The sequence below is a fragment of the Nycticebus coucang genome, chromosome 12 (genome assembly GCF_027406575.1).
Source record: "Nycticebus coucang isolate mNycCou1 chromosome 12, mNycCou1.pri, whole genome shotgun sequence".
Classification (NCBI taxonomy): Eukaryota; Metazoa; Chordata; class Mammalia; order Primates; family Lorisidae; genus Nycticebus; species Nycticebus coucang.
The window spans coordinates 18,383,802-18,399,047 of NC_069791.1; the positions used below are offsets into that span (position 1 = coordinate 18,383,802).

At 37.3% G+C, this 15,246-nt stretch overlaps 1 protein-coding gene across 2 annotated transcripts in view; it reads left to right on the forward strand.

The window, feature by feature from the left end:
- Positions 1-14,516, forward strand: part of RPAP3 (RNA polymerase II associated protein 3) — a 38,327-nt gene extending 23,811 nt beyond the window's left edge. For both annotated transcript variants that reach the window (XM_053556970.1, XM_053556969.1), the window contains exons 11-17: positions 526-596; positions 715-816; positions 5,594-5,832; positions 7,968-8,154; positions 8,953-9,050; positions 9,712-9,812; positions 13,256-14,516. In XM_053556970.1, the coding sequence (XP_053412945.1) occupies positions 526-596; positions 715-816; positions 5,594-5,832; positions 7,968-8,154; positions 8,953-9,050; positions 9,712-9,812; positions 13,256-13,341 (884 nt within the window). In that variant the 3' untranslated portion in view covers positions 13,342-14,516. The remainder of the gene's footprint in view (positions 1-525; positions 597-714; positions 817-5,593; positions 5,833-7,967; positions 8,155-8,952; positions 9,051-9,711; positions 9,813-13,255) is intronic.
- Positions 14,517-15,246: the final 730 nt, after the last annotated feature.

Here is a 15,246-nt window from a genome sequence, read left to right on the forward strand (position 1 = left end):
TTCTCTCGTTCAGCTCCTGGTATTGACCATTCTACTTTCTGTCTATATGAGTTTTTGACTCTTTTTAGATACTTTGTATAAGTGGAGTCATACAGTATTTGTCCTTTCACATCTGGCTTATTTAACTTAGCATAATGGTGTCAAAGTTCATTTATATTGTAGCATGTATCAGAATTTTGTCTCCTTCGAGGCCGAGTATTTTATTGTGTGGAATTGTCTTAGATTGTGTCTTACATTGGGCGAATGACTGTGTCATTGTTAACAGTGTGAGCTTTAGTGAATTAGACACCTTTAGGCCTTGGTCTCATCATTTGTCAAGTGGGGTTGTAGTGAGGATTACATGAAAATTCATATGAAACAACTAGAATAGCACTCAGTAAATGCTCTTGTTGTTGCTCATTTGTTTCCTTGTAATCCTGAGTGAAACTTCTTGAGAAAGAATGGGAGTAGTAACTGAGTATGTCTCGTTTTGACTTCTGTAAAGTATTTTTTCTATGTTGTAATTTTTGTAAAAATTTACTTTAGATTTCGAAACTGTTTTACTTCTGGAACCTGGAAATAAGCAAGCAGTAACTGAACTTTCCAAAATTAAAAAGGTAATATATTCTTTTCACCAATACATGGTCGTATTTTCTGAAACATAAATACATTTATTTGTTGCATAATTAATTTGAGAATATTTTGATAGTTAATGATTACAAATTCATTTTCAAGGAATTAATTGAGAAAGGACACTGGGATGATGTCTTTCTTGATTCCACACAAAGGCAAAACTTGATAAAACCTGTTGATAATCCACCTCATCTTGGATCAACTGTAAGCAAAACACTTATTTTTTCCTTGCCATTTAAATGTTAATGAAACTGTAAATAGACTGTTGTAATAAACTCTTCAAAGAAGTGTTTTAAGCTCTTCTAGGGCCATTTTTTGGAGTTCTGGGGGTAACTTTTTAGATGACTTTTTAGCCCTATAAATTTAAATATATCTGTATATTTTTCTTATATTAAAGGAATTTCAGGCAGTTTTATATTTTATAGTAATTTAATGTTTTTAAATGTGTATTCTTGTTTGCCTTTGAGTTTTTATTTACACTACTGTGGCATCTTATTAGGAGTTAGATCTAAAATCAGCATTTAAGGTCTCTCTCACCTTTTCTCCTTCATGAGAGGGACCCACTTCCAACTCTCTGAGGAAGTGCTCTACACTTTCTCTTTGTTCTTCCTAAATAAAATCTCTCTCTGTTACCCTGAAAGTTGTGCAGGTCACTTTTGCTCGCTATCCAGACTGCCTTTGTCGCTCCAGTTTTATTTGCAGTTTACTTTTGCTTTCAATTACCTCTGTGTCTTGGTTGAACTTTCTAGCTCATCCTAGTAATTGAACCAGGTCAACTAGATTCGGGGAACCAGGACCCTGACCCCCAACAGTGACCATACTGATATTCAGCAATGAGATGGAACAGACTTGGGCATTTTCAGTTAGTGGGTTGCTGTCACATGAGCTGAGCAACTGTGTTCTATATAGATTGGATCTGAATTTTGTACCTCCTACCCCCATCCAGCTACTCTTGATTATTAATTAATTTTGAAAGCTGCGTTTCCTGTTATTAGGATTGTCGTCCCAAATATACTTGAATTAAGTAAAAATTGTCAAAGAATAAAAGAAAATCAGCATTTAAGACAAAATAATCTAGTATAGGCAAACTTAAAAATATACATTACTCATTTATTTTGGCTGTGCTATACTGTTTCTCTGTAAATCCAACAAAGTCGGAGTAGAGATCTTTATCCTCCTTTTGTAAAGGAAAAATATTGGAGAAAATTTGTCTTGCTACATTTATATTTCAAGTTAATAGTAGATAGAAGATTTTTTTTTTGAGACAAAGTCTCACTTTGTCACCCTCAGTAGAGTGCCATAGTGTCATAGCTCACAGCACCTCAAACTCTTGGGCTCAAGCAGTTCTCTTGCCTCAGCCTCCCAAGTAGCTGGGACTATAGGCACCCACCCCAACACTTGGCTATTTTTAGAGATGAGGTCTCGCTCTGGCTCAGGCTGGTCTCAAACCTGTGAGCTCAGGTAATCCACCTGCCTCAGCCTCCCAGAGTGCTAGGATTACAGAGGTGAGCCACTGTGCCTGGCCCTAGATAGAAGATTCTTTAGCTTAATTCTTTTCCAGTGTACTTACTGTGACTGTATTCTTGGATTTTTCTGGGTGATGTGGTTTTATGTGTTTTGTGTGCCTGGCATAAATCTGGTTGTTTTCATGCATTGTGTTTTTCTTTCTTTCTTTTTTTAAATTTTATTTCAGATTAATAAGAGGGTTCAAATGTTTAGGTTACATTGTTTTCATTTCTAAGATACAGTTCAAGTTGTAGTCAAGCCCTTCCCTCGGGGCCTGCTGAACACCCTCACAGCGTGCACATTAGGTGGGATCCCACCAGTTACCCTCCCTCTTCCCTCCTCTCTTTTCCCTCCTCTCCTCGCCCCCTTACTAGACTATATTTGTGTTTTTTCTTTCATGTGGGTGTGTAGTTGTTTATATATTGGTTTCATATTAATATTGAATACATTGGATACTTTTTTCTCCTTTCTTGAGATACTTTACTAAGAAGAATGTTTTTACTCCACTAGGTAAACACAACATTGTGTTTATTTTCATATATGATGCTAATTTACTATCTATTTTCAGTAAAGGTGATTGAGGGTTTAGTTAAATGGGGTTAAAACTTTTATGTCTTGCTGGGTTCAGTGGCTTGTGCCTGTAATCCTAGCACTCTGGGAGGCTGAAACAGGAGTCTTGCTTGAACTCAGGCGTTTGAGACCAGCCTGAGCAAGTGTAAGACCCCATTTCTATTAAATAGAAAAATTAGCCAGGTATTATGGCAGGTGCCTATATTCGCACCTGCTTGGGAGGCTGAGGCAGGAGGATCACTTGAACCCAGGAGTTTGAGGTTGTTGTGAGCTAGGCTGATGCCCCGGGCAACAGAATGAGACTCTGTCTAAAAACAAAACAAAACTTTTACATCTTTTTAAGACTTCTTTACAAAAATTAATTCACAGGTTAAAGCCTTTGTTAGACCTTTCTGTCCTTAATTATAAAGACAGTGCCATGTGGCAAATCAAATATCCCATGATATATATCTCCTAAGTGGCTTTTACAAATTTGGGGTTCTCATCTCCTTCACTTTAAAAATTAGTTTAGGCTGGGCACAGTGGCTCGTGCCTATAATTTAAGCACTGTGGGAGGCCCAGGCGGATGGATTGCTTGAGCTCACGAGTTCGAGACCAGCCTGAGCAAGACTGAGACCCCTGTCTTTAAAAACTAGCTGAGCATTGTGGTGTGAGTCCAGCTACTTGGGAGGCTAGGCAAGAGAATTGCTTGTGCCCAAGAGTTTGAGGTTGCTGTGAGGTATGATGCTACAGCACTCTACCCAGGGGTAAGAAAGTGAGACTCAAACTCAACCTCCCCCCAAAAAAACCCCAAAATATTTTAATAGTTGTAAAAATGCATTGTGAATTTGAATGTCTTACGGTAGTAACTCAGAGCAGAGTATCTGTATAAAATGAGAGATCTCCTATGATTGATCCAGTACAAAACAAAATTAGTATCCCAGTGGGAAGGAAAATTCTATAAGTCTCTGTGATAAAAATGTGGGCATTATTTTTAAAAAGTAGAAAGTAGCAGTTTCGTATAATGCCTTTGTGAGTTGATTTGAGCCCCGTTTTATAAAGCTTGAAATCTTGAGCAAGTTACCCAATCCCTGTGTTATCCTTATTTTTTCTCCTTAAATTGAGATTAGTTTATATTAAAGGAAATAATGTGCATAAATGCTAAGATGATTACAGATAAAACAAATGTTAATTTCTTTTTTAGTCACATGTGAGACTGGTCACTGGGGAAAGTCAGAAAAGAAAGGAAAGCAATGGGAAGTGGAGAGGGAAAGTGAGTGCTAGGGTTGTTCAAGTGGGAGGGTAGGCTGAGCTTGAAGGGCTGGCAGCCTGCAAGTATTTTTAGCAAACTTTAAAGAGTGTAGTGCGTAGCGCGAGGAGAGATGTGGGTTGGTTAGGACCTGGAGTTTTCCCATAGGGTGATAGTAAATGAAAGTTTTTCCTGGCTCCTTAATCTCTGCTAACATATTTCTATTTTGCTTTATTTACTTTCTTTCATTTTTTTTTTTGTTTCCTCATGGCAAAACTTCATCTATTATTACTCCACATTTTGAGAGGTTCAGAGAGGAAAAACTTGGTCCCTCTTTTGTCTTTTCTGTTTGTTTTTATTTTCTTTTTCTTGAAATTGGCACAATATAGACCCAAATAAAATGTTAGCTTCTGAGTCATAATTTTATAAAAGAAATGAATTAAACCTTCTGGGTTTTCTTAAGTCCTTGTTTCTGTAGTGGCATAGTTTTATAGTTTACTACAGTTTTACTAGTTTACTGGTGTTGCCAGCGTGTCAATCTCCCTTCCCAGCCCCTCCCAGACTCATCACTGGCCTTCAGTGGTTTCCGGTACCCACTGGTCTGTACTTAACAGAGACCGTCTACTAAGAGATTCATAAATTTGGCTGACACTTCACATCTTTTGTCACTAAAAGGGTTTGGTTTTAAATGGGACCATGTTTATTTAATTCATATTATTGCTTGTCATATTATCTTTTATTTATTTATTTATTTTGAGACAGAGTCTCACTATGTCAACATTGGTAGAGCGCTGTGGCATCACAGCTCACAGCAACCTCAAACTCTTGGGCTTAAGCAATTCTCTTGCCTCAGCCTCCCAAGTAGCTGGGACTACAGGCATCCGCCACAGCGTTGTAGTTGTTATTGTTGTTTAGCAGGCCCAGGCCAGGTTTGAAATGCCAGCCCCAGTGTATGTAGCTGGTGCCCTAACCACTGAGCTATGGGCGCCAAGCCCAACTTTGTGAATATTATTTGACAAATCTTTGATCTTTGGCTGGTTTTATTCAACTACTGCATATTTAGAGAATGTACTTAGGTTTTAACATTAGTATATTTCATATACAATGCTGGTTATTGTCTGCCCTTGCTGTGCTTACCTTCAGTTAGCCCACAATATTGCTGCTGGCTTGGCCGTATTTTTTCTTTGCTTTATTGCCTCAAGGATAAACTCCACACTCCTTGACGTGGCACATGAGTCCCTTTCTAAAAAGCTGTCTTCAAGGAACCTTTCAGGCTTTGTCTCTACCACTCCTGTTCTGCACCAGCCCCTCTGGACCTCTCAGCTGCCCACTGACCATGCCGCGCCTTCCGCCTTGCCATTCCCGGGTACTCTCTGTGAAGGCTTCCCCGATGGCAACTTTTACTTTCCTTCCTGTGTTCTCTTAGGATTTTGAGCTTTCATCTTTTGACAATATACGTTGCCTTGTATTTATTCACATACGGATATCTCTTTCCCCCATTTAGACGTACCTGAGACAGGTCCTATGCATAGCTTTTTATAGTCTGTCTAGCCACCAAATTGAATTTACTTATAACTGGGATCTTAGCTGTGAGAGCGCTGCAGCCTTTTAATTCGTGACCCTAAAATAGGAAACCTTTAATATGTTGAATTAAAGCATTGATTTTAATTGTTTTAGAAACGACTCAAGAAGGTTATTATTGAAGAAACTGGTAATTTGATACAGACTATTGATGTGCCAGATAGCACCACTGCTGCTGCTCCGGAGAGTAATCCTAGTAATTTAGCAAATGTAAGAGCGACCACAGGCACTGCAAGTAAGAAGAATTCCAGCCAAGGTGACCTTTTGCCAACAAGTGATACTCCGAGAGCGAAAGTATTGAAAATAGAAGAAATCAGTGCTACTTCAACCCTGCAGTGAGTAGAAATACTGTTATTTCATCATCATCTAGAATGGTGACAGTTCCACTGAAAAATTGATGTAACTGAGACTTCTGATTGTGGTTATCAGACTAGTTTTTTCAGCTAACTTTAGGTTCTAGTTTTTCTTTTATGTTTGTACTTACTGTAAGAGAGATTTTGCTTACAGAATGATCACTTTTTTTTTTTTCGACCATAGTGGGGAGTTCAGAGAGGATAAGAAAGTATTTTGTACAAATTGACTTGTTCATTTTCTTTTCTAGAACTTGAGTATGTATGTTCATTAGTCAGCAAAAATTTTTAATGTTTTAAAAGGAAGCTTCAGGCTCGGCGCCTGTGGCTAAGGTGCCAGCCACATAACCCCTGAGCTGGCGGGTTTGAATCCAGCCTGGGCCCGCCAAACAACAATGACGGTTGCAACCAATAAATAGCCGGGTGTTGCGGCAGGCACCTGTGGTCCCAGCTACTTGGGAGGCAGAGGCAGAAGAATTGCTTGAGCCCAGGAGGTTGCTGTGAACTGTAATGTCACAGCACTCTACCCACGGTGACAGCTTGAGGCTCTATCTCAAAATAAATAAATAAATAAATAAAAATAAAAGGAAGCTTCATAAAAATGTAGAATTTGGTTATTACCATTATTTCATCCTTTAATATTTAAAACTATTGTGGTATTGTGAGTTCTTTAAATTTTGTTTGGAATTTCAAAAAAATAGGTTACATATGTCTTATTAGTGTTGGCAATATGAAGATATAAACTAATTAGGCTTATTTGGGGGTATTGAAACTTTATTCATGTATTTCTACACTGCCACGCAACAAACCTTTGAAAAGTTCATTTTATTTTATTTTATTTTATTTTTGTAGAGACAGAGTCTCACTGTACCGCCCTCCGGTAGAGAGCCGTGGCGTCACACGGCTCACAGCAACCTCTAACTCTTGGGCTTACGCGATTCTCTTGCCTCAGCCTCCCGAGTAGCTGGGACTACAGGCGCCCGCCACAACGCCCGGCTATTTTTTTGTTGCAGTTTGGCCGGGGCTGGGTTTGAACCCGCCACCCTCGGCATATGGGGCCGGCGCCCTACTCACTGAGCCACAGGCGCCGCCCTATTTTATTTTTTTTGAGATACAGTCTCATTTTGTCACCCTCAGTAGAGTGCTGTGGCGTCACATCTCACAGCAACCTCTAAGTCTTGGGCTTAAGTGATTCTTTTGCCTCAGCCTCCCAAGTAGCTGGGACTATAGGCGCCCACCACAATTCCTGGCTATATTTTTTTTTAGAGACAGTGTCTCTCTCTGGCTCAGGCAATTCACCTGCCTCAGCCTCTCTGAGTGCTAGGATTGAAGCTGTGAGCCACCGCCCCTGGCTGAGAAGTTTATTTTTTTTAAAGTTTGAGCTTCAGTTACTACTACAGTTTTATTTAAAATGATAGTGTGGATTGTGGGAAAATACTAAATAGGCAGCTTTTTCCTTTGAAAAAGAAACATTTCTTTCTGTTTGGAATTATCTCAAAACCATGGTAATTCAGATTTTGGAAAGCTTAAGTTGTGAGTATTTGTGATACAGCACTTGAAATATATAGAAACAATGTGTTTAAAAGGTGGCCAAGTTAGTTGCCCAACAGATGAAAATAGCCATTAAATAGCCAGTAAAAATTTGCAAGAGCATAATTGGTTTTGCCAAAAATGTACATATATTGTTATTAGCCAAAAGTGTTTAATATTTGTAGTGTATTAACAGGTAAAACTATATTAATAAAGTCAGAAATTGGGCGGCGCCTGTGGCTCAGTCGGTAAGGCGCCGGCCCCATATACCAAGGGTGGCGGGTTCGAACCCGGCCCCGGCTGAACTGCAACAAAAAAATAGCCGGGCGTTGTGGCGGGCGCCTGTAGTCCCAGCTACTTGGGAGGCTGAGGCAAGAGAATTGCTTAAGCCCAGGAGTTGGAGGTTGCTGTGAGCTGTGTGAGGCCACGGAACTCTACCGAGGGCCATAAAGTGAGACTCTGTCTCTACAAAAAAAAATAAATAAATAAATAAAGTCAGAAATTTAAAAATCTTTATTGATGTTTCCTTTATTGAGCTGTGACTATTTGTGATTCTTTCTAAACTGTTTGATGCTTCTGAAATATTTCAGACCTCAAGCCAGTTTGAAACAGGATGTATGTCAGTCTTCCAGTGGGAAGATTTCTGCAGAGGTAGAACAAACACCTGCTCGGTTTGTCAGAGCTGTTCTTCCTGCCGTTCCTGCAAACTCATTCCAGCTTGAATCTGATTTCAGGCAACTGAAAAGTTCTCCAGATATGTTGTATAAATATGTAAAGGTAAAAGAGAAAATGAATAGCTCTGTTGTAAGCAAAAGGTCAAAGAAGTTCTTTTGTAACAATGTAATAATGGTGCTATGTTTGCTTTTCATGTAATATGATTGTAAAAAATGGCTTTTATCCCTTGCCTGATGTATACACAACATGCTGGCTGGACCATTTTAAGTATTTGCAACCAGGGAAACTTTGGAAATAGGTTCTGTGTCAAATTCTAATGTCTAAAATAACTTAATCTAGTTTCATATATCAGAGCTTAAGCTATTAATCCTTTATTCTTTAAGATGGAGAAAGGAAGCTAAAATATATAGGGTGCCTTTTATATGCCAAGCATTATTTTCCTGAAAATGGGTTTTTATTTGCTCCAAGAAAAAATTAAATCATATGAAATTTAAGCAAATAATAGGTTAATTAGCGTAGTCTTTCTCAAGTGTAATGGTTAGTAAAACTTCCTCACAATTACTATCCAATTACTTCCAAATATATTATCTCATCTAATTTTAATTTTTAAAATTTCTAGTTATATATTTTGATCTTTGCAAGTTCTCCTGATTTTCCTATCTCTATTAAGGTGATACATGTCTCTTCTCATAAAATTTTTCTCTGACCAGAATAGTGATTACCTTACGGTTTCTCTTACTTCCATTCTTCTATTGCATTTAATGTGACTTCATTATTATTAAATACTAATGCATAATATTATTTTTATTGGTTTTACCTAAGCAATTAATTATTACATAATTTGTGATATGTGAATGTTGCCATAATTTAATTTTCTTTTTCTTTTTTTTTTTCCCCAAGCAAATCGAACCATCCTTATATCCTAAGTTGTTTCAAAAAAATCTGGATCCAGATGTATTCAACCAAATTATTAAAATTCTGCATGACTTTTACATTGAGTAAGTTGAATTTTTTAAATTATACAGTAAGTCCTCCCTTAATACAGTGGATAGGTTCTTGGAAACTGTGACTTTAAGTGAAATGACACACTGTGTTCTGTAGGAAGTTAACTCTTATGTCATTGGCCTTTAGTAAATAGGTTTCCTCATGTGGTGTGTCATTTCCCTCAAAGTTGTAGTTTCCCAAAGCCTATTGATGCCGTTAAGTAAGAACTTACTGTGCTCTCATTGTAATGCTGTTCTGTTTCTGACGATTTGGCAAATCTATTTTCTTTTATATTAATACCTTGGATATAAGAAAATTAGCTTTCTAGTAAATTTTATTGTTACAGAAATTGTAAAGAGATGACAAGTACAGACAATAAAAAAAGACAAGTTTAATAGGAAGGAAAAAAGCTTCTTAATTTAGGTAGAGAAAAGTAGGATGTGGACGTGTTACAAGAAAATAATAGTTTCTGTGCTGTGCTCTCACATTTAAGAACATAATAGTTTCTTTGGTTGACTTGATTCTCTTCATTCGGGCACTTAAAATATAGAGAGTATCCAGGGAAAAAGAAAAATGACCTGATTTATGTATAATTAGAAATACTGTGTTAGTAAACCCAACATTAAATGAGCTACTTTGAACTGATGATTTGTTTTTATATTTGGATTATTTCAGGAAAGAAAAGCCATCACTCATCTTTGAAATCTTACAAAGACTTTCTGAACTGAAAAGGTTTGATATGGCGGTGATGTTTATGTCAGAAACTGAGAAAAAGAGTAAGTTCTAAGAAAGAAAGTTTTCCCATATCTATTTATTCTTCTTCTATGTTCCTTTATTCATTCAGCAAATAACAGCAAACATTTATCGGCTATTATGTGCAGGGTATATGTGATTAAATGTGAATCACAATTAAATTAAGTACTATTAAAATTATATTTGCTAGTCCTGTCAATATTATATAGATACTATTTTCATTCTCTTTTATAAAGGAGATGTAGACACTATTTTCATTCCTCTTTTTAAAGGAGGAAATAGGCATGGAGAAGTTAAGGAATTTTGATCAAGTACCTTAACCTCCTTGGTCAAGTCACATAGCTAGGAAGCCATATCCAGGATTTGAACCCAGGCAGACTAGTTCCATAGTTTATGGAACTATGGAACTTCTAGTTGAAAATGCAGTATGACATAATGGTTAAGTTCTTCTGTCATTGAGTATATATGTAAAGGGTCTCAGCCACAGGGACATGTAACTGGGCTGGGTGTAGGGACCGGGCAGGGGTGGGGAACCTGCAGCCTCAAGGCCACATATGGCCCTCTAGGTCCTTAAGTGTGGCTTTTGATTGAATTCAAGTTTTACACAACTGTCATTGAGTATAGGGAAGGACCAGGAGTGGAAGGTCGCAGGTTCCACACTCCTGCATCCCTTCTGAGAGAGCTAATTTACTTGAGTTTGCTGGATTTCAGCTAATTCTCAAAGAAATCGAGGAGTCAGTTAAGTGAAGGGTTGGGGAAGGGAGTTTTAGGCTGAGGGAATAAGGTGTGCAGGGGTCCTGAGGCAGGAAGGAGAATTAAAAGTGGTGTGGCTGGAGTGTAGAATGTAGGGATTAGTGTGGCAGGTGATTCTGAAGAATTGTATCTCAATCTTTGACATAAAAGGTCAGTTTTTTAAAACCCAAATTAAAATAAAATCATACTACATAGAAATTTCAGTTACTCAGAATTTGGGCTATACTCCAGTTTCAGGAAAAAGGAAAAGCACGCAAATGTAAGAATGTCAGTTTTTTAGTTTTAAAAATTAGCAAAAACTACAGTGAACCATTTTCATATGTTTCTTGTACTAAACATACTTGGGCTCCTTTTCTTAGTTCTTTATCTTTCTAGCAGTGACACTGAATGATTTTGAATCAGTAAGAAAGGTACTTTTAATATTATATTTAGGGAAGTGGACGTGTAATTTAGAGTTTTTCTTTTCTTTTTTTTTTTTTTTTGTTTGAGACAGAGTCTCATTCTGTCGTCCTGGGTAGAGTGCTGTTGCCTCCTCATAGCTCAGAGCAACATCAAAACTCTGGGTTTTTAAGCAGTCTTCCTACCTCAGCCTCCCAGAGTGCTGGGATTATAGGTGTGAGTTTCTGCACCTGGCTTTTTTTTTTTTTTTTTTTTAATAGTGCGGGTTTAAACGAAAGGTTTCTACTTTCTCTTTTTTGTTGTTGTTTTTTGTAGTCAGAGTCTTACTCTGTCACCCAGGTTAGATTGCAGTGGCATCATCACAACTCACAGCACCTTCAAATTCCTTGGCTCGAGCGATCCTCTTGCCTTAGCATCCGGAATAGCTGGGTCTCAGGCACCTACCACAACTCCAGGTCGGTTTTTTTCTATTTTTAGTAGAGATGGGGGTCTCACTCTTGCACAGGCTGGTCTCCCACTTTGGAGCTCAAGGAATCCGCCCCTTTGGCCTCCCAGGGTGCTAGGATTTCAGGTGTGAGCTACCTCTCCAGACTTCTGTTTTATCTTTAGTTAATCAAAAACATTCCCTGGAATTCCTAAAAAATATTACTGTTTTTTATTACTATTTTGGCCTCATTTTCTACCACTGTTTTTTGATCACTGTGCTCTGTCACACTCGCTTTATAATTTTTAGTACGCCAAATTGCCAAACTTATTTTGTCCTCGGGGACTTAGCAGTGGTTCTCAACCTTCCTAATGCTGCGACCCTTTAATGCAATTCCTCCTGGGGTCGCGACCTACGCTTTGAGAACCGCTGGCCTAGAGTATCTCCCACGTGTCACTTTGGGTGCCTCCTCACTTTATTGTTTTCACCTGTCCTCACTAATCCTCGTTAAAATAACTGCCTGCTTACTACCACCTCCATTACTCTCTGTCCTCTTACTTTGCTTTATTTTTCTTCCTAATACGTAACTAGCTGATAATGTTTTATGTATACGTTTATTATTTCCCTTTCTGTTTTGTTTTTTTTTTTTTTTTGAGACAGTCTCACTTTGTCACCCCAGTAGAGGGCTATGGCATTATAGCTCACAGCAACCTCAGACTCCTGGGTTCAAGCAATTCTTTTGCCTCAGCCTCCCAAGTAGCTGGGACTATAGGCACCCACCACAACACCTGGCTATTTTTAGCGGAGAGGTTGAGACTTTTGCTCAGACTGGTCTCAAACTTGTGAGCTCAGGTGATCTGCTCACCTCGACCTCCCAGAGTGCTAGGATTACAGACGGGAGCCACTGTGCCCAGTCTTATTTCCCTTTCTAAGGGAATGAAAGCTCCCTGAGAGTAAGAATTTTGTTTACCTTGTTCTCTAGGCTAAGTACATAACTTCTCAGTATACGTAGTGTCTGCATATATGTGTTCAGTGAATTAATTGCTTGTCACTCTAATGTGGTAAGTTCAGGGTATACTCTGAGAATGTGGCATGTTCTTCTTGCTGGCAGGCCAACAGTACTGTGTTAGTTGGGTCTTCCCTGTCTGCTTAGTTAAATATGGGAGGCACTTAGAATGGTTTCGGCAGGTAGCTGACCATTCAGTCAATGTTAGCTGTTACCTTTTATTATTGCCATTGTCATTAGTAATTGCTAGCTGGTTCTCCAGTTTTAATGTTAACAAGCATGAACTATAACAATGTTTTCCAAAGTGTTAAGTGTGGACCAATCATTGCTAAGAAAGATAATTTTATATGATTCCTAGACAAGTCTTTTTTTAACCTTTAGGAGTTATGTGTTTTATTTTATTATGTACTATGAGAATATACTGTGTATAACTAGGCCATCAAATGTGATTTTTGTTGATGTTGTTTATTTTCAATTCATAGTAGTATTTATTCTTTCAAAATAAAATAATTTAGGTTTGAAAAACAGTTACTGGAAGTAAAAATATTAAGTTAATAAAAGTACACTTGTTACATAGATAGGACAAAAACTTTAAGGTAGTAGAGAATGAATTAAAGTTTAATCTGCAAAATTGTCCTTGAACATGTAGGGAAAACTTTATGCTGCTAAAGCAAAATATTCTGGTAAGAAACATTTTTGGACTGCTATATAATTTTTTTATTCTTGGATTGCCTTTTTAAAAAGCTGAATTAGATTTGCAAATAATTCTAATTGCTTTAAATTGTAAAAAGTTATTTGATAGATCTGATCATTCCTTTTAATTTATATTTTGCTTAGTTTTAAAACATTGAGATTAAGGTGGAAATTTTTTTTTTCTTTTTCAGTTGCACATGTATTATTCAATCATTTAGACAAATCAGGATTGGAAGATAATTCTCTTGAAGAACTCAAGAAAAGATATGGTGGTTGATTCCATTTTTATTAAAATGATTGTTTTTGACTTTCATATGTAAATTTTTTCTTACTGAACATGTTTTGCTTTTTAAAAATGAAGTTATATAAGAAAGGACTATCTTTGGTCATGAGTTAATTTTAACTGTAAAGTGAATTGTGACTTAACTAATGAGAAACATATTCAAATGAATTACTTATAAGTTTTTCAGAAAAATAAAAGCAATGAGGTATATTTGTAAAGGTTAGTATTTTATTGATGAGTATTTATTATAGATACATTCTTCAGTTCCCCTATAAATGTAACATTAATTTTATATTTTCATGAGTTTTGGTGACCACATGGCTAATGCTGCTTCCATTCGTACATGAATAAAGTCATATTTGTGTAGAGGAAGTACATTAACAAGATTGGTTCTTCATTAAACTTTTTAATATTATGCCAGTTTGCTAATATAAAATCATTTAGTTGTAGGGTATGTATTTTTAATATTTATGTTGAAAGGAGGCTTTTAACTAGACTTTTTATCATTATTTTATTTTGAGACAGGGTCTTACTCTGTTGCTTGGCCTAGAATGTAGTGATGTCATCAAAGCTCACAGCAATCTCAGACTCATGGGTTGAGTGATCACCCTGCTCAGCCTCTTTAGTAGATGGGACTACAAGCCACATCACCATGCCTGGCTTTTTTTTTTTTTAACTTTTTTTAGAGACTGAGTCTTGCTCTTATTTAAGCTGGCCCTGCACTCCTGTGCTCAGCTGTAGACTTTTCAAAGTGAAGAGTCATAGTATCTTTAAATTTTAATGCCACAAGATTTTCCCCTCATATCCATGCTAAAGACAGATGAGATAAAACAAGGTGTAAAACATTTTAAAATTAGGACTGTTTAAAGTAAGAAGTGGCATATAGCTTGTGTGTTTCGTGTGAGTGTGGTGTGTAAGCTTTTGAAAATAGGGTTAGTACTTGATTCATCCCTATAGTCTGCATAATACCTAGCACAGTTGTTGCACATAATTAAAATGTATAAAATTTAATTGAATTTGACACAGGAATCATATTGAGTAAATGTTCAAAATACCTGGCAAATTTTGGGCATAGTATAAATGTTGGTAAAACCAGCTTGATTTTAAAGGCTCTGTATGGTTGTTATCAGCATCAGTAAGACAGTCAAATTAAAAACTGTGTATTATTCTCTTGGTCATTTTTATTGCCATTATAGTTATTACTGTGCTTATGGATTGCTTGAGAAATAACCATAATCTATTTACAAAGATGATTTCCCTAGTTAGTGGTATAAATTTTTGAGATGATCATAACTGTATAGTCTGAATGTTTCAGAATACACTTAGGATTGAGTTTGTTAACTTTATTCATTACTAAATGTATTATGGTATGCAAACAAACAATGAAATTTAGCTATTTATATATGACTTATAATTGAATTTTTCTCAAGTAATTAAGTTGATTTTGATACACAGAAAAACACTCCAAAGGCAAACATTTTCTTTTACATGTTTTATGATACATTCTGCTATGATGGAATGTTTGTGTCTCCCACAAGTTCATATGTTGAAATCCTAACCCCTAAGATGATGGTGTTAAGAGGTGGGGCCTGGGCGGTGCCTGTGGCTCAAAGGAGTAGGGCGCTGGGCCCATATACCGGAGGTGGTGGGTTCAAACCCAGCCCCAGCCAAAACTGTAGGAAAAAAAAAAAAGAGCTGGGGCCTTTGGGATGTGGTTAGGTCATGAGGGCAGAGCCCCATGAACAGATTAGCACTCTTATAAAAGAGGCCCTGGCGGCCAGCTCACCCTTCCCCCATCCGAGGCAGAGCAAGAAGGCACTGTCTAAACCAGAAGGCTGAGCCCTCACCAGACGCCGAACCTACTGGTGCCTCCGTTTGGGACTTTCTGGCCTCCAGAAC